This window comes from Glycine soja, chromosome 19 (assembly GCF_004193775.1).
Source record: "Glycine soja cultivar W05 chromosome 19, ASM419377v2, whole genome shotgun sequence".
In the NCBI taxonomy this organism is placed as follows: domain Eukaryota; kingdom Viridiplantae; phylum Streptophyta; class Magnoliopsida; order Fabales; family Fabaceae; genus Glycine; species Glycine soja.
This window is the reverse complement of record NC_041020.1, coordinates 29,686,829-29,710,417: the sequence shown is the minus strand read 5'-3', so window position 1 is coordinate 29,710,417 and position 23,589 is coordinate 29,686,829. Positions and strand designations below refer to the sequence as shown.

The 23,589-nt window shown below is 35.1% G+C and overlaps 1 protein-coding gene across 5 annotated transcripts; it reads left to right on the top strand.

The window, feature by feature from the left end:
* The first annotated feature begins 1,324 nt into the window (after positions 1-1,324).
* LOC114399134 (GPI inositol-deacylase-like) lies at positions 1,325-19,224 on the top strand. 5 transcript variants are annotated; one of them, XM_028361256.1, is made up of 19 exons: positions 1,327-1,789; positions 2,023-2,523; positions 3,212-3,460; positions 4,035-4,225; positions 4,311-4,482; positions 4,939-5,076; positions 5,156-5,345; positions 5,815-5,960; positions 13,060-13,236; positions 13,392-13,502; positions 13,973-14,092; positions 14,338-14,494; positions 15,411-15,574; positions 15,784-15,870; positions 16,207-16,535; positions 16,770-16,851; positions 17,086-17,225; positions 17,628-17,904; positions 18,529-19,224. In XM_028361256.1, exons 2-19 carry the CDS (start codon positions 2,233-2,235, stop codon positions 18,859-18,861), a joined length of 3,354 nt encoding a protein of 1,117 aa, XP_028217057.1. In that variant the 5' UTR covers positions 1,327-1,789; positions 2,023-2,232; the 3' UTR covers positions 18,862-19,224. The 5 variants fall into 5 exon arrangements, with proteins under 5 accessions (XP_028217060.1, XP_028217057.1, XP_028217058.1 ...); XM_028361257.1 differs by having other exon boundaries at positions 1,977-2,523; positions 17,631-17,904; XM_028361255.1 differs by having other exon boundaries at positions 1,977-2,523.
* Positions 19,225-23,589: the final 4,365 nt, after the last annotated feature.

Here is a 23,589-nt window from a genome sequence, read left to right as displayed (position 1 = left end):
CTAGTCTGCAACATAGAATTACTCTCTATCACAACTGAGCATAATATCATCAATTTAAATAAAATAAAAATAGGACTAAATCAGGATAGTCTGCAGCACAGGATTATAGTAAATTAATATTTAAGTGAACGTAAAATATATTGCAATAATTAAAAAAATTCCAAAACCAAATCCGTAGTCCAACAATTACAACAAAGAAAGAAAAGGAGAAAAAAATAAGGATTCTCAGAGATTGCTCCAACTCTAATCCAAAATCAACATCAAAAGAGAAAATACAAAGGAAAATGCATATTATGCATAACAACATTTAAATGCTTGATTTGGAATTTGAAAGCCTCACACTTGAACGTAGCTTCCGTGGAACAGAGGCACCGTTGGAGTCATTCAAAAACTGTGAAATCATTGAAAGGAGAGAAAGAGAAGGCAACAAACTCATAAATGTGAGAAAAAGGTCCATTAATTAAAAATAATAATTAGAGATAAACGTGAGAAAAAGGTCCACTAATAAGAAAACATACATTCTTATGAAGCTTGGATTTGTTGGTGGTGGTAATGACGATCGAAACACATGCTTACAACGAATTGAGAGTCTCGGTTTTAGAGTGTTGAGTGAGAGAGGTAGAGAGATGAGTGAGGAAGCATGGCGCCGCACAACAGACTACTTTTAGGTTTTAGGAATTAGCCATTATATATAGGGTTTTTTTTTGTGTTATTTCTTAAGTGGCGGGGCAAGTTTGGGGTCGGGGCAGATATTAGTAATCCCATACCTGTACCCTCCCCGCTTTTGGTTATCGGGGAAAACCCGAACCCGAACTCATACCCGATTAACTTGAATATTACTCGTCAAAATCGGGACGGATTCGAACGATACCCACGGTTACGGGTTTTATTGTCATGCCTAGTAAAGCCAAGAGTGTGCGAGTTAAAATACTTGTCTGTAATCAGTTATTGATTAGTGGAGCCCTTTACTAGTGAGTAAAGGAGAACTTGACGTAGCTCAAGTTGAACGAACCAATATAAATAAAGTGTTTCTACTTCTTTTCATATTGTTTTATCAAGTGCTCTTGTTACTTTTTCTAATATCACTTTACACCAAATACTTATTTGAAAAATTATTTTAAGAAACTCTTATTTGTCAATGGACGACCACTCTATTCTTTTTAGTCTATTTATTCTCAATAAACGATCGGTGTTTGCCTTTGTATTATCCATACTAATCTTGTTATTATAAAATATTTTTATCTTTGATATACACACTATTCAACCCCTTTTAGTGTCTTTCTTGTAATTTTATTCATATGTCTAGGTTTCTAGGTTCCTACATCGAAGCAAATGACCTTGTTGCTTTCCTCATATTTTTTTTAATCTTGTGTCCTTTCTTCTAGAGGAATGCTGAAATTTTCCTTTCTTTTTTTAACATCAGCTTGAATTTTCTGGACATGAGAATCATTTCATCATCTATTGATCCTTCAAAATTATTGTCTTAACCATCAAACTCAGCTAAGTATACTATAAGAGCTTTATAGGAGCTCCTCTTTTCTTCTCTTCTGGAAAGATAGATCAAAGCCCGCATTTAATAAACAAACCCAGATAGATAGATCATCGCAGCAGTTTTGGACAACAAAAGCGTCAACTCCGTTATCGTCTCTGTCACTGTAACTATTTTCTCGTCGCAACTTCCACTAACGGAATTTAAAATAAAACTTTGTTGCACCCTCCGTCTCCACAATTCACACGCCATTTCCCTCATCTTCATCTTCATCTTTCACGCTCTCCTTTTCACTATTCGGTAACCCTTCTCTCTCTCTATCTCTCTCTTCAATTTCTCATCCTTTTCACTGTTTTCAGATCTATACAACCATATTGAAGTTTTCTCTGCTATTTTAATTATAATACTTTGATTTTTTGCTGTTATCCTTTTTTCATTGTTCGTGGATTTTCTTTTGTTTTTCATTTTTGTTGTTGTGGAATTGTAGATCTCTTTTTTAGTTCTGGAAATTTGATTTGTTTTGGCTACTGAAGCTGTTCGATTGGTGCCTATGTGATTCTGAAATCGGAGCGGTAGTTTAATCCAACGTGATCTGTTTTCGGCGATGGAATAGATTAATCGAACTACGTTGCTTGAAGCTCTGTTTCTACCAGCGGCACTTGTTGTTGTGTTTTATTTAGAGCATTGGTTGAGGTGAAATTTGCAGTGATTTGAGGACTTTGGAGTTGAAGCTTCGTTTGAGAATGCCGGGTTTTAGGGGGAAAATTAGGATTGGAATTTTGATTATTGTTGTCGTAGGGATTTGTCTCGCTGCTTTGTATGGTTTGTTGAAGCCTATTTCGAATGGATGTATTATGACCTACATGTACCCGACTTACATTCCTATTTCATCGTCGGAGAGCATTTCGCCGGTGAAGTATGGCTTGTACTTGTACCATGAGGGGTGGAAAAAGATAGATTTTAAGGAGCATCTTAAGAAGCTTAGTGGTGTGCCCGTGCTTTTCATCCCGGGCAATGGTGGCAGCTTCAAACAGGCAAGGTCCTCTTTCTTCTTGTTCAGATTTAGTCAAAGTTGTTTTGTTTTTATGGTTAGTTCTTTAGTTCTGGGTTAAATTATTTCAGCATGTTAAAGAAATATTGGATTATTGTGGTCTAAAGCTGAAAACTGGGAAAATATTATTGTGCTTGGTTTGAGTTGTTTTAATGTTCTTGAACATTTGAGGCATTAATTTCTTTGGGAGTATGTTGGTTTAGTTGTTATAGATTGATTCTTGAGTGGTTAATGTAGTTATATACTTATATTATATAGTATGATGACTTGTAGACATAAATCTGCATATCTAGCTTGCTTTTTTCAAAGTTTGAGGTATGCTCACTTTCTGGCCAAGGTTTTTGATTTGAATCTTAGACTCTAGGGCTACTTGCTGCTCAATTCATTCTTGAAAGGTTTTATAGTTGGAGTTTGTGAATTTCCATTGGGTAAGGGAATGTCGCTTCCCTTTCATTTGTGGAATTGAAAAACCAGGAAGAGAAGGAAAAAAAAAAGGAGAAATATGGCATAGATCCCATACGATTTAGGAAACTAACTTTAATATTGATAATGATTTTCAGTTCAGTTGTTTCTGTCATTGCATTATAATTAATTAATCTCTTTTTATACTATTGTCGCCCAAAATTTTATATTTCTATTAACATTTTCTATTATTTTTATCCACATTATAGGTGCGGTCATTGGCAGCAGAATCTGATAGGGCATATCAGAATGGCCCCCTTGAGCGTACATTTTACCAAGAAGCTTCCCTAAGACCTGAAGAAGGAGGTGTAGATATAAATTTATCTGGTTTCCAATTACCCAGCCAGTATACAAGCAGGCTGGACTGGTTTGCTGTTGATCTTGAAGGTGAACATTCTGCCATGGATGGGGCGATTCTTGAAGAGCACACTGAATATGTTGTATATGCTATACACAAGGTAATCATTTTTAGCTTATATCCAATGGAAGAAAATTAATATTGGATAAATATAACCAGGTTGTAATCTTAACTCTTGAGATAGTTTATTTGTAGTTTGCAGATGGCCGATTTATTTTGAATTGAACTTGTTATCATTGTCGTGCAGTCAGCCTGTTTACACTAATGGTATATATAATCTCAAGGAACCGAGAATGTTGTTTCTTATTATTGATTATCAACATCATAAAATCCAAAGAATTATGTGACTTGTCAGAATGACATAGTTAAACCCTCAGCTCTGCAAATGTTCCCTTAGTCTTTCTATGTCTTGGTGCAAGTAAACTTTTTTTATTGATTCTAATTTTAGACCATCCTATGGTAGTAGACAAACCCCTTGGCTTTGTTGATGCTTTGAATAACACACTTCTCTGTTTCCAAGTTGTCTTAGACTTTATAGTTCTGGTTTATGCACTCTTTTCTTAAGTTGGTGTTATCTCTGATATTTGCTCTTATCTATCTGGCTTTACTTCGCTCGAGGTTGGTAATTCTTGAAATTTCTCCCTCTGTTCAATGCTTATGATGTGGCCTTGCAGATTTTGGACCAATATAAAGTGTCTTATGACGCTCGAACAAGAGAAGGTGCTGCAGTTTCTGGGAGTTTACCAAAAAGTGTGATATTAGTTGGTCATTCAATGGGAGGTTTTGTTGCTAGGGCTGCTGTTATCCACCCTCATCTTAGGAAATCAGCAGTTGAAACTGTTCTTACACTTTCATCCCCACATCAGTATGTTTATTTCCTATTATTGTTATTCTTGTTGTATTTCTATGTGCTGCTTAAATGTTTGATGGGATACATGTATTTTATTCAGATCACCTCCTGTGGCATTGCAGCCTTCATTGGGTCGTTACTTTGCGCGTGTAAATTCAGAATGGATAGAAGGATATAAGGTTCAAACCACGAACACGGGGCATTATGTGTCTGATCCAGTACTCTCTCATGTTGTAGTTGTATCTATTTCTGGTGCATACAATGATTACCAGGTATTGTTAACGTGTTTTCACCTTCCCCCCTATATGCAGTAGATTTATCAGCAATGATATTTGATAGAAAAAGATGCTTTGTTTGTCTGTGCTTCAGAAGATTATTTTGCCTTATGCTTTGTTAAATTTGAACATTTTTCTTGATTTTGCATAGCAGCCCTCTTATTGTATCCATTTAGGGACATTCTTAACTTGTATCTCCTTTGAGTTACTGCAAAAGTATTATTTAATTGCCATCTTATGCAACATCTAGAAATGAACTTTGTTAAATTGAGTAAATGTTGGTTGTTATGGAAATTGATCTTTTGTCATCACACTAAGGAAGTTCTAGTTGTACAGTCACAGAATCACATTTCTTACTATGGAAGTTCTAGTTTTATACAATGATTACCATGTATTGTTAACATGTTTTCGCCTTGGCATAATGGTTTAGTTTTTGTTCTTTCTTTTCTTCAGGTACGGTCAAAATTAACATCACTTGATAATATTGTGCCCCCAACCCATGGCTTCATGATCGGTAGTACAGCCATGAAAAATGTGTGGTTGTCAATGGAACATCAGGCTATTTTATGGTGTAATCAATTGGTTGTCCAAGTAAGTAAGTTTATTTTTTGTCAAGAACATATACTTGGTTCTTCTTTATGTGGTCCTTATCATTTATATTCTTATCTAGGTATCACACACACTTCTTAGTTTGATAGATTCCAGAACTGGCCAACCATTTCCAGATACTCAAAAGAGACTTGCAGTTTTTGCAAGAATGTTGCGTAGTGGAATATCACATAATTTTGACTGGATGATGCAGTTACCCTCTTATAAACGGTCACTAAACATTCCTGCCCAGAATACAAAAGATGTCACTGGTATTATATTCTTCTGTTTTTAATTTTATTATCTCATAATTCTTGTATTTAGTTTATCTGAAAACCACATTGACAAGCTTTCTGGAATCATCTAATAATCATTCCAGCACTATTTTATGTGCATATAGCTGTTGAAGCATTTTCTAATAATATAAAGTTAAATTATGCTTTATGGGCAAAGAAGATAGCTTTTCCATTATTTCCATGTGTTTTCTTCTGTAACAAGTCATCTTGATTTATATTGGTAAAAACTCTTGTGAATGCTTGCCATTATGATTTTTCCATTACTGATGCAATGTACAAACATTTTTGAAAATGATGTTGCATTGCATATGAAAATCATTTCTTTTGTCACTTGGTGGTTTCTGTTTAATTTCACTAAATTTCATCTATGCCAATCTTTGTTATTTTGGATATAACCTACCACATTTGTGCAAATTTTTATATTCAAATTATGTTGTGGCTACAGGATCTCTTGTGCATAGACCGGTTGCTTGTCCTGCCAATATTCATTGGAATGATGGGGGCCTTGATAGAGACCTATACATTCAGATAAATGAGCTGACTGTATTAGCAATGGATGGTCGAAGGCGGTGGTTGGACATACAAAAATTGGTATTTGTTTATTGTTTCTTTAATATGATATCCAAAATACTTGACATACATAGAAGAAAAGTTCTGTTGAAATTGTAGGGATTTAGGTCGAAAAGAGAGAACAGACATTAAATAATAGAAAATAGTATTGATATATGCTGTGCAATGATAAAATGCAAAGCACTAACCCCTATTTATACAAATACTAGTCTCCTAATCCTAATTGAATTAGGAAACATATCTTGGATTGGAATATAATGAAATTTGGAAATTGTTGAAATTATGAATGGCCCCTTTCCAAATCTTGGTTGAAATTATGAGGGCGCCAACCTAGTTGGATCTCAACCTTAATTTATATAAAAAAAATCTTGAAATGTTGGAGAATGAGCTAGTCAGCTAGTAGATTTGCGGCGTGGGCTTGTACTTGAGAGTTGCTACTTTGTCCAAAATGCCCAAGACAATTTGAACTTGCCCCCTTATAGTTTTATATCCTCATCATTTGGTAGCAATTGCTATCAGAAAATGTATTTTTCTATAGTATATATCAGCAGAAAGAAGATAACAAGAAGATCAGAAGCTCCCAAGCATAGAGATGAGTCTCTAGCCCCTAACAATTTGGTTAAACATCATAATACCTCCTACTCAACTCTTTCCGATATAACAGACTACTTTTATTCTTTCTATGTAATGTAACTAATTCCCCCTTTCTCTCACTGCTGACTATAGTAGATTGTGGGCCCTGGTTATTCTTGGGCCTTTGGATGTAAACCTGTAAAGGTTTAGGAACCTTGAAGGGCTTGGGGTTTGGGTTCCTATCATCATTCATTACCTCAACAACTGATGTGAGACTTCATTCTTCAATCTGCAGCTGTGACTTATGTTAGCAACGGACAGCAGTCACATGAGGAGGTCTTGAAGGTTTATATGAGAAGGAAAGGGTAGTAGGAAGTAGCTCCGCTAATTAATATAGCTGGGGGCATTTTAGGGACTGTTATTTTAATAATTATGAGGATTAGTTGGTTTCATTAGATTACAACCGTCATAGCATCAGGATAATAAAATATGGGATATAAATAGGAATTACTAAATCAGGGAGCACAAAGATAGGGTATGAGAGGTTAGAAACAGAGAAGACTGTGTTGTAGTGTAATAACGGAGTTCTCCCTTGAAAGATCACCTTGACCCTGTCGTTTGAATCAATAATACAGAGGAAGTTATTCTTGATTTGCTGGCTAGTGTTCATCTTCATCGCTATTTATTTTCGTGGGATTGTAACACTTATTTGTTGCCTACAATAGTTGCTTGGCTCTTCGTCATTGAACCCTCCCTTTTTTGTTTCTTTTTTTTACGTATTGGGCCTCAGGTCCTCCCATGGATCCTCAATGGGCTTAGAGGCCAGACATTGATATCATGTTGAAATTATGGATGAACTGGTGCATCTATGGTGTGTGCCTGTACTTGAAGTTGTTGCTTTGTCCAAAATGCCTAACCTAGGTAATTTGGACTTGGGCCCTCAAGTTTTATATTCATTTTATTTGTAACCTTACCAATTTATGTGTCCTGTGGGGCTTCATTCTCTGATATGAACAGATAAAAATGGAATAGATTTGAAAAGATGAAACATAAATTTTTATAGATAATTTGAGATATTTTATTACACAGGTTTTTGAGAGCCTGTCTCTCCACAATTCAGATTCTTCCTAATTCCAGAATGACTTTCCCATTCTGGTTTACTTCTATTTATACTACATCTAATAGACATAATTATTCTAAATGGTTGTGATTGTTCCCAAGGGTCATGCCCCCTTGATTCGCATCTCCTGACCTTGCACCCCTTGGGCGGATCATAACGGTTGGTTGTGACTGTTCCCAAGGGTCATGTCTCCTTGATTCGCATCTCCTGACCTTGCACCCCTTGGGCGGATCATAATGGTTGGTTGTGACTGTTCCCAAGGGCCATGTCCCCTTGATTCACATCTTCTGCCTTGCACCCTTTGGGTGAAACGTAACTATTGGGTGGTTTACACCCTTTGGGTGGGTTGTAACTGTTGCATGGTTTGCACCCCTTGGGTGTTGTGCACTCTGCTGGTGGTGGTTCATGGTTATTGCTTCTCTTGCTCGCTGTTTGCGGCTGTACACCTTGGTGATGTGTGGCTTATGCTTATGCTTATCAATACCCCCGCCTAAAAGACTCAGCTTGTCCTCTAGGTGATAAGTCGGAAAAACCTCTTGTAATTTAGCCACAGATTCCCATCTATTTTCACTGGGAGGGAGATTTTGTCACTGAATTAAAACTTCCACGTTGCCAGGTTGTAATTCACAAATATCTAAAACAGAATCTGGATAAGCTTGTAATTCCTGATCCTTAGATAACATATGTGGTAAAGGTTGGGACTGGAACGAGTCACCAATGGCTTTCTTGAGGAGAGAGACATGAAAGATCGGATGAATTTTACTGTGAGATGGAAGATCCAACTTATAAGCAACAACACCCACCTAGTTTAACACTTGGAAAGGACCATAAAACCGAGGGGAGAGTTTTTCATTAATCCTTTTAGCCAAGGATCTTCTTCTGTAAGGTTGCATCTTCAAGAACACCCAATCACTGACTGCATATTCTATGTCCCGACGGCGTTTGTTGACATTTGCTCACATGATATCTTGAGACTTCAACAAATTTTCTCTTAGAGTAGCCAATAATTCATTCCGAGCAATTGTTAGTTTATTGACTTCTTCAAGGCAGGAAGGAATGGTGGATCCCTTGAGAATGTGAGGGGGATCATGTCCATACAAAGCTTTGAAAGGAGACATCTTGCTTGAAGTGTTATAATTAGTGTTAAACCAGAATTCTGCCCATGGAAGACAAGAGGCCCATTTCTTAGGCTTTGTTCCACTTAAGCACCATAAATAAACTTCCAAGCATTAGTTGACAACTTCTGTATGTTCGTCAGTTTGGGGATGATATGCTGAACTGAACTTAAGCTGTATACCTGCTGCTTTAAAAAGGGCTTTTCCAGAAGTTGCTTAAAAACAAAGGGTCACGATCTGAAACAATGGAAGATGCAAATCCATGCAATCTTACAATTTCCTGTAGAAAAACTGCGGCTACTTCGGTAGCGGTGAAGGGATGTCGTAATGGTATGAAGTGAGCATATTTAGTGAGTCGGTCAACCACCACCAAGATTGTATCCTTCCCCTTGGATTTGGGTAGTCCTCCAATAAAATCCATAGAAATATCTGTCCATACTTGAGTAGGAATGGGTAATGGCTGTAGCAATCCTACTGGAGGCAAGTTGTCGCTTTTGTTTCTTTGACAGACTTCGCAAGTAGCAACGAAATTCTTGATATCGGTTTTCATACCTTCCCAATACATTAGACTTGCTATTCTTTTGTAAGTTCTGAAGATACCTGAATGTCCTCCTACCAATGATGAATGAAATTCTTTTAAAATGATTGAAATTCGGGAGGAAGATTTGGATAGCACTAATTTCTCCTTGTAAAATAACTTCTGATCCCTCAAAGTATAGCCCATATGAGATGCGGGATCAATAATCAGGTCTTGCATGATTTTCTGTAACTTGTCATCTTGTTTGATCTCTTCTGTCCATTTCTCTAAATCGTGAATTTGTAAGACTGTCATGGCACAATAGGAACTTCTCCTGGAAAGGGCATCGACGGTAGAATTTTCCTTCCCTGGCTTGTACTATATTTCAAAATCATATCCTGCCAATTTGGAAATCCATTTGTATTGTTCCTCACCGAGATCCTCTGTTCTGTCAAAAATTTCAAACTTTTTTGGTCAGTTTTGAAAATGAAATGGTTTCCCAGCTAGTAGTGTTGCCATTTTTGGATCGCTTTCACGACTGCCATCAATTCGCGATCATACACCGATTTCCTTTGGTTTCTTTTGGATATGGTAGTGCTCCAAAAGGCTAGGGGTCTTCCTTCTTGCATTAGAACCGCTCCTAATCCAGTTCCACAAGCATCAGTTTCAACCACAAAAGGCTTTGAAAAATCAGGTACTGCTAATGTAGGAAAACTGGTCATGGCTTGCTTAAGTTGTTCGAATGCAGTTTGCGCCTCTGGACTTCATTGGAAGGCATTTTTCTTCAATAGGTTGGTCAATGGCCTTGCTATTTTTCCATAATTATGAACAAACCTCCTGTAATAGCCAGTAAGGCCTAAGAATCCCCTTAAGCTGGTGACATTCTTGGGCATAGGCCATAATGTCATTGCTTCCAACTTCTGAGGATCTGTGGATACACCTCCAGTGGAAATAACATGTCCTAGATATTCCAAGTTTGCTTGGCTGATGGAGCATTTCTTGTCGTTGATCTTTAATTCACTTTGTTGCAATAATGTCAATACATTTCACAGGTGTTGCTTATGTTCTTCCATGGAAGGGCTATATATTAGGATGTCATCAAAGAATACTAAAACGTAATTCTGGAGTACTGGCCTTAAAACTTCATTCATTGATGATTGAAAAGAAGGTGCATTAGTAAGTCCAAATGGAAGTACCATAAATTCATAGTGGCCTTCATGTGTGCGGAAAGCGGTTTTTGCAATGTCATCTTCCTTCATTCCATTCACAAAAATGTCCTTTAAATGTTCTTCACCAACATTCTGCAGCATTCCTGCAAACCTTTCGAATTGTTCAACGTACTCTTCCACCATTTCTTCTTGTTTAAGTGCAAGGCAGGTGGCAAAAGGGTTGAGAGTGGCTGAAGTTTGGAATCTTTCAAGAATGACAACTTTGAAATCGCCCCATCCAATATCAGAATTGCAAGTTTCCCACCATTGGAACCAAGATAGCGCCTTTCCATCTAGCGCCACCATAACTGCTTGAATTTTCTCTTCTTCCAGTATATCTCTCATTTGAAAGAAGCATTCCAATTTATTTATCCAACTATAAGCATAAGATTCCCTATCATATATGAGATTTCCAATTTTCTCCATCGTTCTGTTTTTCCTTCGTCGGTGTGGTTTTTAGGTGTCTTTTCTTTATTGACGGAACCTTTGGGCATGCCATCATCTGAATGCTTGGACAAATTTTTCATCATGGCTTCTAGGCACGCAAAATGTGTTTCAAGTTGTTGTTGTTTTGCATCTCGTTGTTGTCGTTCTGCAACTTGGTTTTCTCGGTCCACCATTAGCATCTCCAAAATTCTCTCCATTGTGTCTGAATTTTTAGAATTAGATTGAGTTGTCACCATTGTTGGAAACAAGCATCGGATTGGTGCTCTGATACCAAATTGATATGAACAGATAAAAATGGAACAAATTTGAAAAGATGAAACAGAAATTTTGATAGATAATTTGAGATATTTTATTACACAGGTTTTCGAGAGCCTGTCTCTCCACAATCCAGATACTTCCTAATTCTAGAGTGACTTTCCCATTTTGGTTTACTTCTATTTATACTACATCTAATGGACACAATTATTCTAAATGGTTGTGACTGTTCCCAAGGGTCATGCCCCCTTGATTCGCATCTCCTGACCTTGCACCCCTTGGGCGGATCATAACGGTTGGTTGTGATTGTTCCCAAGGGTCATGTCTCCTTGATTCACATCTTTTGACCTTGCACCCCTTGGGCGGATCATAACGGTTGGTTGTGACTATTCCTAAGGGTCATGTCCCCTTAATTCACATCTTCTGACCTTGCACCCTTTGGGTGAAACGTAACTGTTGGATGGTTTACACCCTTTGGGTGGGTTGTAACTGTTGGGTGGTTTGTACCCCTTGGGTTTTGTGCGCCCTGCTGCTGGTGGTTCATGGTTATTGCTTCTTTTGCTCGCTGTTTGCGGGTGTACACCTTGGTGATGTGTGGCTTATGCTTATGCTTATCATTCTGCAACAGAAATTACTCACAAGAAATCATGTATGATAATTTGAAATATTCTAAAATTCAATAATGATATTATAAGATATTTTCTAGATATTCTAACTCTCTCCTAAAGTTAAAAGCTCACTACACTTTAAGCTTGTTTCAAATACAGTTATATGTAATAAAAGAAAATAAACTAAAATTATAATGCAGTGGCAGGTCAACAACATTTGGGGACTATAAATAAGGCTAATATGTTTGGGATTGGAGATGGGGCTAGGTGGCATTTGGGACAAAGGTACACCTACACCTTCATAGATGCTAGCATTCCACTTCAATCACATTGACCAAAGGACCATATAAGTTGCACACACTGCCATATGCCTCCTTTTTTTTAAAAAAAAGAAACAGATTATAACTCTTTTCGTTTTTTGCTTTAGACATTGTTTGTGGGGATGCATAAATTTCCATTATAATGTTGAAAACTTTTGTTCTCAGTAATAATTATAGAAATATCATATAATAGTTTTTTTAATTTTTTTTTAAAAAAAGGAGGCATCTCAAGCGTAATTCAACCGTACAAAATCAGCTTGTAAGGTAAGGGTTGCCCCCCACTTATATACATTTTTAAGGCCATATCTCTAAACGATGTGGGATCTCCAACACACCTCCCTCGCTGAGGACTGGAGATCTCAACCGTTAAGTTTGCAGGACTAGACATTTGTGGATGGTCCAATAACAACTCAATAGTGGGTTGCCCGATAGGCCCAACAAATCTCTCTAGGATAGTCTCTGATACCATCTTAAAAAGTGGGTTATGGGCCTAACTGAACGCTACAAAATCGGCTTGTAAGGTAAAGATTGCCCCCCACTTATATACACTTTTAAGGCCATATCTCTAGATGGTGTGGGATCTCCAACAACCATAAATAACTTGTTTCCATTTGCTATTGGAGATTATCAAAATGACCTCTAATCAGGCACTCAGCTTCCTGGTCAAGTAGTATATCTTTCAATTATTTGTTTGAATAGAACAATTTTAATTTTGAAGGTGTTAGACCATTTTATCTTTTCTAAATTTGAAGAAGATATCTGCTGAATTTTGTGTATGGTAGATATGAATGTTGTTCATGATCAGCATGACTATTTCAGGAGTCTGATTAAATTCATTTTCTAATAAATTTCCTAGTTTCAAGGATTCCTAAATTTTCAATTTTCTTTCTGTTTGTTTTACATCATAGATAATCATGCCACAGTGCAATTGCTGAACCATTTAATCTGGACGTGTAGGGTTCAAATGGAAAAAGTCATTTTGTGCTTGTGACCAATCTTGAGCCATGTTCTGGAATTAGACTTCATTTGTGGCCTGAAAAGGGGAAATCTGCTACAAGTTTACTTCCCAATAATAGGGTTGTTGAAGTAACATCAAAGATGATGCGCATTCCCTCAGGCCCAGCACCACGGCAGGTATATCATGCCTATTTCCAGACCATCCTTCTTTCTTGTTTGGATTATCTGTTATACTACATTACCATTGTTGAGTTCTTTAAGATAGTCTTAAGAAAATGCTTAATTAATTTTATATGGGTACTCATAATATTTAATCTGCAATATTATAACAGCTTGAACCTGGCAGTCAGACTGAGCAAGCTCCTCCATCTGCTGTATTTTGGTTGAGTCCTGAAGATATGCATGGCTTCAGATTTCTTACTGTCTCAGTTGCACCTCATCTGGTACAATTTTGAGTTTTGATTGATTTCCTTTTAGATATTAAGAAATGCATATCCTCCAACAGGTATTCAAAAATATTTGTTTTTTTATGATTCTTTTCTTCCCTTAGGCCTTCTTGGTTTGCTTGGTAAAGAGATTTTGAGATTTGAACCTTTTTTTCATTTTAAAATTTCCATGTGGAAGCCTGTATGCTACTTTACGTTTGGTCTTACAAGTACCTTCCATAAAATTGGAAAGGTGATTTTCATCTAGATGGGTGGATTGTTTGTTCATCACTAAATATTGTTTATCTATTTCTATTCTTAAATTTCTTGTGTAAGGGTAATTTCATGTGGTCATTTACTAATTATGATGACTGATGATGGAATAATAGAATCATCCTGCTTATAAATATGATGTATTTTCTGTATGGTCTTTGTAGTTGAAAATGTGTGTTCCATATTTGTGTGTGTAATGACAATGTGGTTCTCAGACTATTTCAGGAAGACCCCCGCCAGCAGCATCCATGGCAGTTGGACAGTTCTTTAACCCAGAGGAAGGAAATCAAGAGCTATCTCCATGGTTTATGCTTCAATCTACCTATTCTCAGAAGGTTATTATTTTCATGGAATGTTGACTGACCTTGCTATATTGTAGTTTTATTCACTTATATGATTTTATTTCCTGAGTTTCTTTTCATTGCAAGACTCATGTTTTTTCATCAGCAATTCTAATTTTGAAGCAGTTTTTAGGATATACATGATATAGCTTAAGCTTATACCCAAATATTCTCTGCCTTTTGTCCTATTAGGTTGCTTATATGTGTGTGTGTGTGTGTGTGTGTGGTTGCTTATGCAGGATTTGGTTTTGGAGGAAGCTCATCCTCTAGCTGTCAAATTATCATTTGCCATCAGTTTGGGTCTTCTACCTGTTACTTTGTCTTTGAAAACTGTCAGCTGTGGAATTAGAAACTCTGGACTTCCTGAAGAGGAAGCTGGAGACCTTGAAAGTAGTAGTAAGAATTCTAATCCACTACCAACTGGACTACTAGTTTAGAATTTTATTTTGTGTTGTGCTTGTTTTCTTAGGTTTAATGGCATCATGGTATATTCACTATAGAAAATCCACAAACCAGCTTGTAGGATGTGTGGCCCCTAAAGAGGCCACTACCAAGGCGGGCTAATGGGGATTGCAATTAAGGCCTCTTTCCAATAGAATTTTTTTGTTCACTTGTTAGCATAGACTAATTTCGATGATACAAATAGATATACTATGTATAAACTAGTTTGACAGAATGATGTCATTATTCCCTTCAGATCAACATATCTGAATGCTCTCATCAATCTGCACCATATGCCTTTACTTCTATGCTATTAGAAATTTAGAATATTATGGATTTTATTTAGTGTTATTAGTGGGTTTGGACCTATGAAGCACAGACACTTCTCTTGTTTGAAATGTTGCCGTGCCAAACACGTTTCAGACACCGACACTTGTCTGGCACAAGTCCAACACTTCAAATTAGGTGGCCAATTAAAAAATTATTTTTTGTTGGCAACACTTGAGCGGTTAAGCCGACACCTTTACGCAACTCAGACACTTGAACTGACTCCTCCGTATGGATGGACACACATTAATATTATTAAAAAACTATTTATTTTTTAACTTTTAGAAAAGTCAGCTTAAAATATAATATAAAATATTAACAAAAATAATGTCTCTACTCTCGCCTTTTTTGAGGCTTGTTATCATAGAAATAACATAGCACATTGGTTTAAAAAGGTGAATATACCATCAGTTTAGATATTTTGTTATGTTACTCATGTTTCATTTCTGCATATAGTTGAATGCATTATGAATTTGTGATTAATATTTTCTGCAGTGTTTGATGTTTTCTTTTCAGCTTAGATAACTATAGCTGGGTATTTCAGGGCTTTGCAAATTGCGCTGTTTCCCACCTGTTGCACTTGCTTGGGATGATACATCTGGTCTTCATGTATATCCAAATTTGAACAGTGAGACAATTGTTGTCGATTCCTCCCCAGCTCATTGGAGTTCAACTCAGAAATCTGAAAAAACCATTGTTCTTTTGCTGGTATGAATCACCTAATACATAAAATTGAGCTGTTTTTTCCCTTAAATTCTTCAACAAATAGAGCAGAGTTACTTTCATGTAAAAGAATTTGTAAAGGGATGCCATACTACCAAATTTCTGACTACCTAGCATTCTGTTACTGGCAATGGCAGGTATTATGACAATTCTTTTAATTTTTATATATTTTTAATTTCTCCACTATTCTACAGGTTGACCCACATTGTTCTTATAAGAGTAGCATTTCAATTTCTGTTAGTGCTGCTGCAAGTAGGTTTCTACTATTGTATAGTCCAAAGGTAATGAAATTTCTTTATGTCTGAATTTTGTAATTTCTTATCATGCCTTTTATTTATTTATTTATTTATTTGTATTTCCTATAATCTCATGCCTTTGTAAAACATTATTTTATTATTTATTTCGATTTCCAATATACTTATATATCATTGGCATTTTTTTTATCCTCTTTTGTACAATTTGGTGTTTTTGATTGATTTACAAAGGTGAATTGTTTGCTCATGCATATGGTACAGACATACTTAGTATTTGCTTGTTTTGTTCTCTCTTCATATCCATCCTCTTTATGGATTCTAATTCATCTCCAATAATTTTTTCATTGGTTGTTGTTTATGCAGATAGTTGGTTTCTCTATTGCTGTTGTTTTCTTTGCTCTAATGCGGCAAGCATGTTCATGGGATCTTGATCTGCGGATACCATCAATGCTGACTGCTGTGGAATCCAATTTGACACTAATATCACATTTCTTTCCCCTAGCCATTCTACCCATTTTCTTTTCCTTGTTCCTTTTGTTGTTGATGTCTCAGCCACTTCCTCCATTTGCTAGCTTCATCAGCATCTCTCTAATTTGTTATATCTTTGCAAACGGATTCATAGCTATTCTAATTTTGATTTCCCACTTGGTATTCTTTGTGGCTGCTGTTACACATATTTTCATCAAGACAAGGTTAGTACACTGATTGATACCACTTATCCTAAATTTGCTCGATTTGTTTGCTAATGTCAAGTAGGGTAGCCTTGATATAGTAATAGGAATTTGTCGTAGTAAATCACATTTCCTGTGAATATCTATATTTATTCTCTTATTTCTACCAATTTTTTTAGGCTTCATAATCAATAAAAGAAATGCTAATCACGTTGCTACATTTAATGATAAATAACATGGGTAAGTATATTGCAGGTGGCAAATGTGGGAACGGAATGTTAGCTTTTTTTTCCTTCGTTGGTTTGTTAATCATTCGTCTAGCTTCTTTTCTCTAAAGGTAAAGTACAACCTTATATGTGAGGTGGTTGTCAAATCAAGTATGTTGTAGCTTGGTTTCTTATCCACATTTCTAAATTTCATTTTTGATTTGCTTATTTCTGTGGGTGAAGGGGTAGTAGAATAGAGGTGGAAAGTAGACAAGGGAGGGTGCTTATGCTAGTGACCTTCTGTTTTCTTTTGTACTTTAAGTTCAGCACATTCACCTTTGAATCTTGGTACTTACATTAAACAGGTGGTTAGGGTTCTAAGAGCAAATCCAGTAATTGTTATGGCAGTTACTGCAATGGTCTTGGCTAGCCTGGTTCATCCATCCTTTGGTCTCCTTATACTTCTCTTCTCTCATTTTCTCTGTTGTCACAATGCATTATGCAGGTATATCTATTCTACATTTATTCATTTCATTTTAGTTGTTACTGCAAAGGATTAATAACATCTGATCAAATGATATCTTCCTTATACTTTCAAATGTCTATCAATCTATCTTACCTGCAACTGATAGATGTAAGCTAATTTAACATTCATTCAGTACGAGTTTTAACAAATCCAGTGTCAGTGTGTTAATATCTCTTTTCCATATGTTGCTTACATGTTGGAAAATATTGGGTGTGAGAGAAGATGCTATTTGATTGCAACAATAACTGGGAAAGTGAAATAATTTGCGTCATTAAGATAAGTGGAAGTTTTGGGCTGAAGTTTAGGGAAGATTGTTTTGCAATTCATTGTGTTAACTTGTTTGGCTATTTGTGAGACTGAATTTTCTTTTTGTTTTTGTAGCAGTTTCCTGACAGCATCTTGTCGCAACCACGAACAGAATAATGAAAATTTTGATTGTAACAGTGAAGACTATATGGGGTCTGAAAGGCTGAAGTTCAAATTTGATGGTAGTTTCAAGCGGACTTTCCCTTCAGAAGACAATTACTCCAACAGTCCAGATTCATCAAAAAGTTTTGGTGACACACAATTAGATTTATTTCACCATCGCCATGGCTTGTTGATATTGCATCTTGTTGCAACTATGATGTTTGCCCCATCCGTTGCAGCTTGGTTCCAGGTACAATATATCAATTAATTATCAAGTTAACATTCTAAACATATTCTGTCATGCAACCACTTTTCTTGGGGGGAATGTTCTAGGGAGGCTCTAATGTAGGGGAAATGGGAAAGGGGAATGTGGTTTGATTGAATTCCCACAACATAATTATAGCCTCCCGGTGAAGACTAGGAGAGATGTGTGCTTACAAAATCTGACCCATAATCTTACATATGATTTTGTTTCCCCATTCATAGTTAGATACTTAGATACCAACACTTGCTGAAATATGTTTCAATTTGCATCTATTCTTGTTCTTTTTCAATGGAATCTTTCTTTCTTTCCTTTTCTTCCTTCTTTAGGCCTTTTCACTTTCAAACAAAAATAGTGAACTGTGTTCTGTTGAATGTGCTCCTTGATCGTTTTCATCATTTTGGGTATGGATAAGAAATAAATCAGTGCAGTTGATGTTGAAGTTGTACTTAAGTTGAATGTGAAAAATCCAAGCTCCGTTTTTTTTTTTTTTTTTGAAATTCATTGGATAGAAGTATAGTTCATGGTAATTTACTGGATTACTGCTTGAAAGACAATATACTATTACGTTTTATGACTGTTCATTACCTTATTTATCTTTTACTTTTGTAGAGATTGGCGTTGGGTGAGAGCCTCCCATGGCTCCTGGATTCAGTGCTTTGCATCGGCGTCATTCTTCATGGCATCTGCAACTCGAAGCCTGAATTCAATTCCTTCTTCTTGTCCTATACTGGGATCCCCATCTGCAATGTTAGGCTATATTTTATCTATCTCATAGCTGGATACTGGTCTTATTTTTCTGGTCTCACTTTGGCTCCGTACAGTGCGTTTTATGTTATGGGTGCTGTGGGGGGCATTTCCTTCGCCTTAAGGATGTCGCGTAGACGGAATGGGGAAGAGAAAGAGGTTACTTATAGCAGCCGGAAGCATTCTCACAGGCACTGAAAGTTTCGAAAAACCACTTTCTTACTCATAGTAGAATGCCACGTGTGTGTATGTATGTGTAATTGTTTTGTTGATGGTTACTAGTGAGTGGCATGTGCCCCATTGAGATGGTGCACCTAGGTCATTGATGTTAGATATTTGATTTCTTATAGAACGAGCAGGCTTTACCGGTTTGATGTGTTTATGCTGGTATTCCTGTGGAAACTGTTGTAACATTTAGATAGTTAAGATTAGTGTCTTTTTCATGTGCTGAGGCGTTTTTGCTGCTGTTGTATCATTGTTTTACGAGGATATTCTGCAATATTTTTTTGTAATTATGCCTGAGTGTGAGGAAAGTAAATTTTTTCCTATGGTTGGAGGTAACTTTTGTGCTCTTAATCTCACATGAGAATGATCTTCGAAATGCATTGATATAAAGATAGCCTTCACAGCAAAGGTATAAACAGTAAAGATAAGATTCAACTATTTGGGTTGAAAATTTGATCAAGTTCACGTTTTATTAGACAAACGAATTCACGTTGATTAATCGAGAGGAATTTTAGCAATACAGTCTAACATTCTTTTTTCTAATCCTCTCTATTGTTCGAAATTTAATAGAAATAATAAATTTTAGTGAGTCTTCTAAATTAAGAGATAATCATTAAATAATAAGTGAAATTTACAAAAACATAATTTTTAATAAATTTTAGTCAATGTAGAGACTGTTAGAATTTTATAAAGATTTAGAGAGTGTTGCTAGTATTTCCTCTAATATAGATAATTCAAGTTCAAACTATATATTTTTTTTTTGTTTAATTTGAGATTACATGTATCTTCTAGTGATAATTAGTTTAATACATGAGAGCAAGTTTAAAAATTTCTATCAAATGTTTTATTAAAAAAAATTAATTATTTAAGATTTAAATTTATTTTTAGTTCTTCATAAATATAATTTGCTCTATAATGTTAGATAAAAAGAATTAGGAAGTCAGATAGACAGATACAACAAACATAGCAGTGTATTATATAATCATAACACATACAATACTTATAATAAACAATTAATACAAAGGAAAAAAATAAAATAGAAATGAGTTTAAGAAAATCTAGGTTAAAGTACGTTATGCGGTATCTCCTTAGAGAGAAAATGATCCGTAGTATGTGGAACGAAGGATTCTTGAACAAAAAAACATTAATGCTCCAAAACATTTTTATATAGCAATAGAATTTTATATTGAACGATAGCTTTATCAGTATATGTATTTCTAGTGTATTGTCTCGTATGTTTTGTGAGCAGGAAACTATATATTTAACGTTACAATGTAAGAAAACTGAAGCTGACCCAATAACGTGCATAATTGACGTTGTGACGTTCATAAAATAATAACAGAATTACATGATAAAATTTCCTTAAAGAGCAAAGGCTTATAACGTTAAGAAAATAATTTGACTCAGTAAAACTATAACTTCCCAAAAGATAGGAAAAAGATATGGAAAACAAAAGATAGGGGAAAGCTTTAAGATTAAAAAAACTAATTTTGAAAAAAAAAACATTTTATTTTCTAAAACAAGGCTCATAAAAGAAAAAATATTTTTAACTTTAAATTTTAAATTATAAGAAATATTTTCCAGCAATCCCACATTAATTTAAATTTTTTTAAAAAAATGAAATAATACAAAGAAATGAAGGAGTACACTGAAAATATTTTTAATTGAGCATAATTGGGTTTTTAGTACAACCGTCTGGGTTTGAGAAAAAATGTAGATACTTGATTGATTGTGTTGAACTACATTCCTTTCACCAAGCTTTAGAACACAACATAATATATTGTAGGTGTTCATTTGAGTTCTAATCAATGGTTGTGTGTTACACGACCTTGCAAATGTATTTTGTTTTCATGAGTGTCACTTAGATATTAGCCTATATCTCATAGTGATAGCCCACCACTACACTTACTAGGTGAACCCTCAACGAGTGATCTATGACCAGCACCACACAATCAACTATCATTTAAAATGATCTATTCATTAAATTAAATATGTATACATCAACCTTATAATTGCCTAAGTTTACCGTACACCTCATCATAGGAATGAGAATTGAAACGACTATACAAAAATAATAATTTCGATGTACTTTAACCAACAAATAACTTCATTGTTATCGGTTGAATTCCATTCATGAGATCGTCAATCACACAAAGACGGGTGTCCATTGTTGTGACTGATTGATGGACTCTAGGCCCAATCCCCTATATGACTTAAATATGTGCTAACATGTTAGTCTTTGTTTTGTAAGCGAATTTGGAAGATTTCTTTCAGACCTAGGTACAAGCCGTTTGATTTTATATCAAGTTTGTCACATGTTGAAACATTCATAATGAGTCAGCCTCAACACACATAAACCATTGATGTGGTTTTTCCATTCAATAAATATGACAATATCAGGAACCTACTTTGAACCAAATAGAGTGTCCAACCAATGATATAGAAATCTCAATATGATGTTGATGACATATTTTATCATGCTTATAACTTGTGAAGCCATTAAGCCAAACATACATTAATATATAAGCAATATTTAAGGAACTTTGTGCATGTATGTATAGCACAACCTTGTGCCTATGTCATTGAGAATATAATAAACACCATGATATATTGATATGGAACAACATGAGTTGCTTACTTAGGAATTCCAAAAAGTTGCATATCAATAATTCACTATGTGCATTGCAACATAGAACAACCAATGCAACCATGCTACATAGATAGATAAATAATTTAAAGAAAGAATAGCTAGAAGCACAAACTTTTATCAATTGACAAATATGTATATACACAAATAGTTGAAAGATACAATTGATAATATATAAGAACTATTATCATATGTTCAAAGAGCATAATAAAATTTATACATCAATAAAGTCATCACCTTCAATTCTATACTCAATTTAACTTTATGCACATAGCATAATTTAAGAATTGGTGAGCACATTAAATTGTAAGTTCACATGATTCAACAAATATTATAATTTAAGTTTCAAAAATAAAGAGTATCATTTAATATATTATTAAATTAAAAAATACCAAATCAAATGAAAAAACGTAAAAAATGTTAAAAGCTATTTGTGTCACTAGGTTTGACAATAAGAATTGTCCTAATCAAACCAAACGAGAAGGCCAGTCAGGGGAATGATTCTTGCCTTAATTTCCTAATGATTAATTAGTAAAAAAATAGCCAAATATTTTAAGATATTCAAATACACTTCAATTCATGAACACAAGACTAAGATGAAATCATCTTTCCCTAACTGTAAATATATATAAACATAATGCTATAAATATTGAATTAGGTCATCTTAATAATTGCATAACATATCATCGGAACAATTAAAAACATTGGAAGAGTATGCCATCATAGGAAACCATCAAGATCATCTATATGAAGTAAAAACATTCAACATAACACATGCATAATCATGCTTATAAGATTTTTTCTTTTAATACCTCAATCAAGAACAATTAAAAAAAAAGCATATGTACTATTATGTAGTGTCCAAAGAAAAGAGATACATGAAATACTGAAGCATTACTGAGATAGATTGAGGACCACTTGTGATTGAGCGAGTTATGAGACTTATACGATGTACAATTTTTTTTATTGGCAAATATTAGTTTGTTATAATGTTAATTTTGTTAGGAGAAGGGATCAAACCCATGACCTTTTCTCTCTTCCCTTCTCTCTTAATCATCCAATTTGCCTTATATCTCTACTTATACGATACACACATTTGGGCTAGGAACATCACATTAATAATTAGAGATTTCTTTTTACTACACTTGATGGTCTGCAACATCTTCACGACTTTTTACAAAAATAGGTAAAAATAAAAAACTATTAACGTAAAAAGTGTAGTTTGAAAACTATATGTGGGGTTACATTGGTTATAGTTATAACCAATGTAAAAAAGGAACTTTTTACATCGGTTATAACTTCAACTGATGTAATAAATCACTTTTTACATTGGTTATATCTTCACCTGATGGAAAAAGCCACTTAAAAACCCAACAAACCATGTTGAGTTCCAACCCATTAGTCTTTGTACGACATCTTCAAGATAGTTACAAAGACTATAATCAATCAACTAAAGCAGATTCTTCCTTAGATTCTAGATGAGTTCCAAAGTGCATTTGTGTTGGGGTGCCTTATGATGGACAACGCCTTGGTGGCTTTCGAATGTTTCCACCATATGAAGACTAGGTTGTCAGGTAGAAAAGGTTTTATGGTGATGAAACTTGACATGTCCAAGGCATATGATTTAGTAGAATGAGATTTTTTACAAGGTATTCTCAAAGTTAGGCTTCATAGAAAAGTTGTGCCACCGGATCCATAGATGTGTCTCTACTGCATTTTTTGTGGTTCTTATGATTGGTCAATCAAGACAAGATTTCAAATCCCAAAGAGGTCTAAGACAGGGAGACCCCTTCTCTCCCTATGTTCATTCCTTGCGTGAAAGCTTTCTTATGGAAGCAATGCCTTCCAAGATTATTTTGATGATGCCAAAGAATCAAGAGTCAAGCAAGTTCAAAAGAATCAAGAGTCAAGCAAGATTCAAGAATAATCAAGATCAAGATTTAAGATTCAAGACTCAAGATTCAAAAATCAAGAGAAGACTCAACCAAGATAAGTATTAAAAGAGTTTTTCAAAACATTGAATAGCACAAGAATTTTTCAAAAAGAAAAATCTT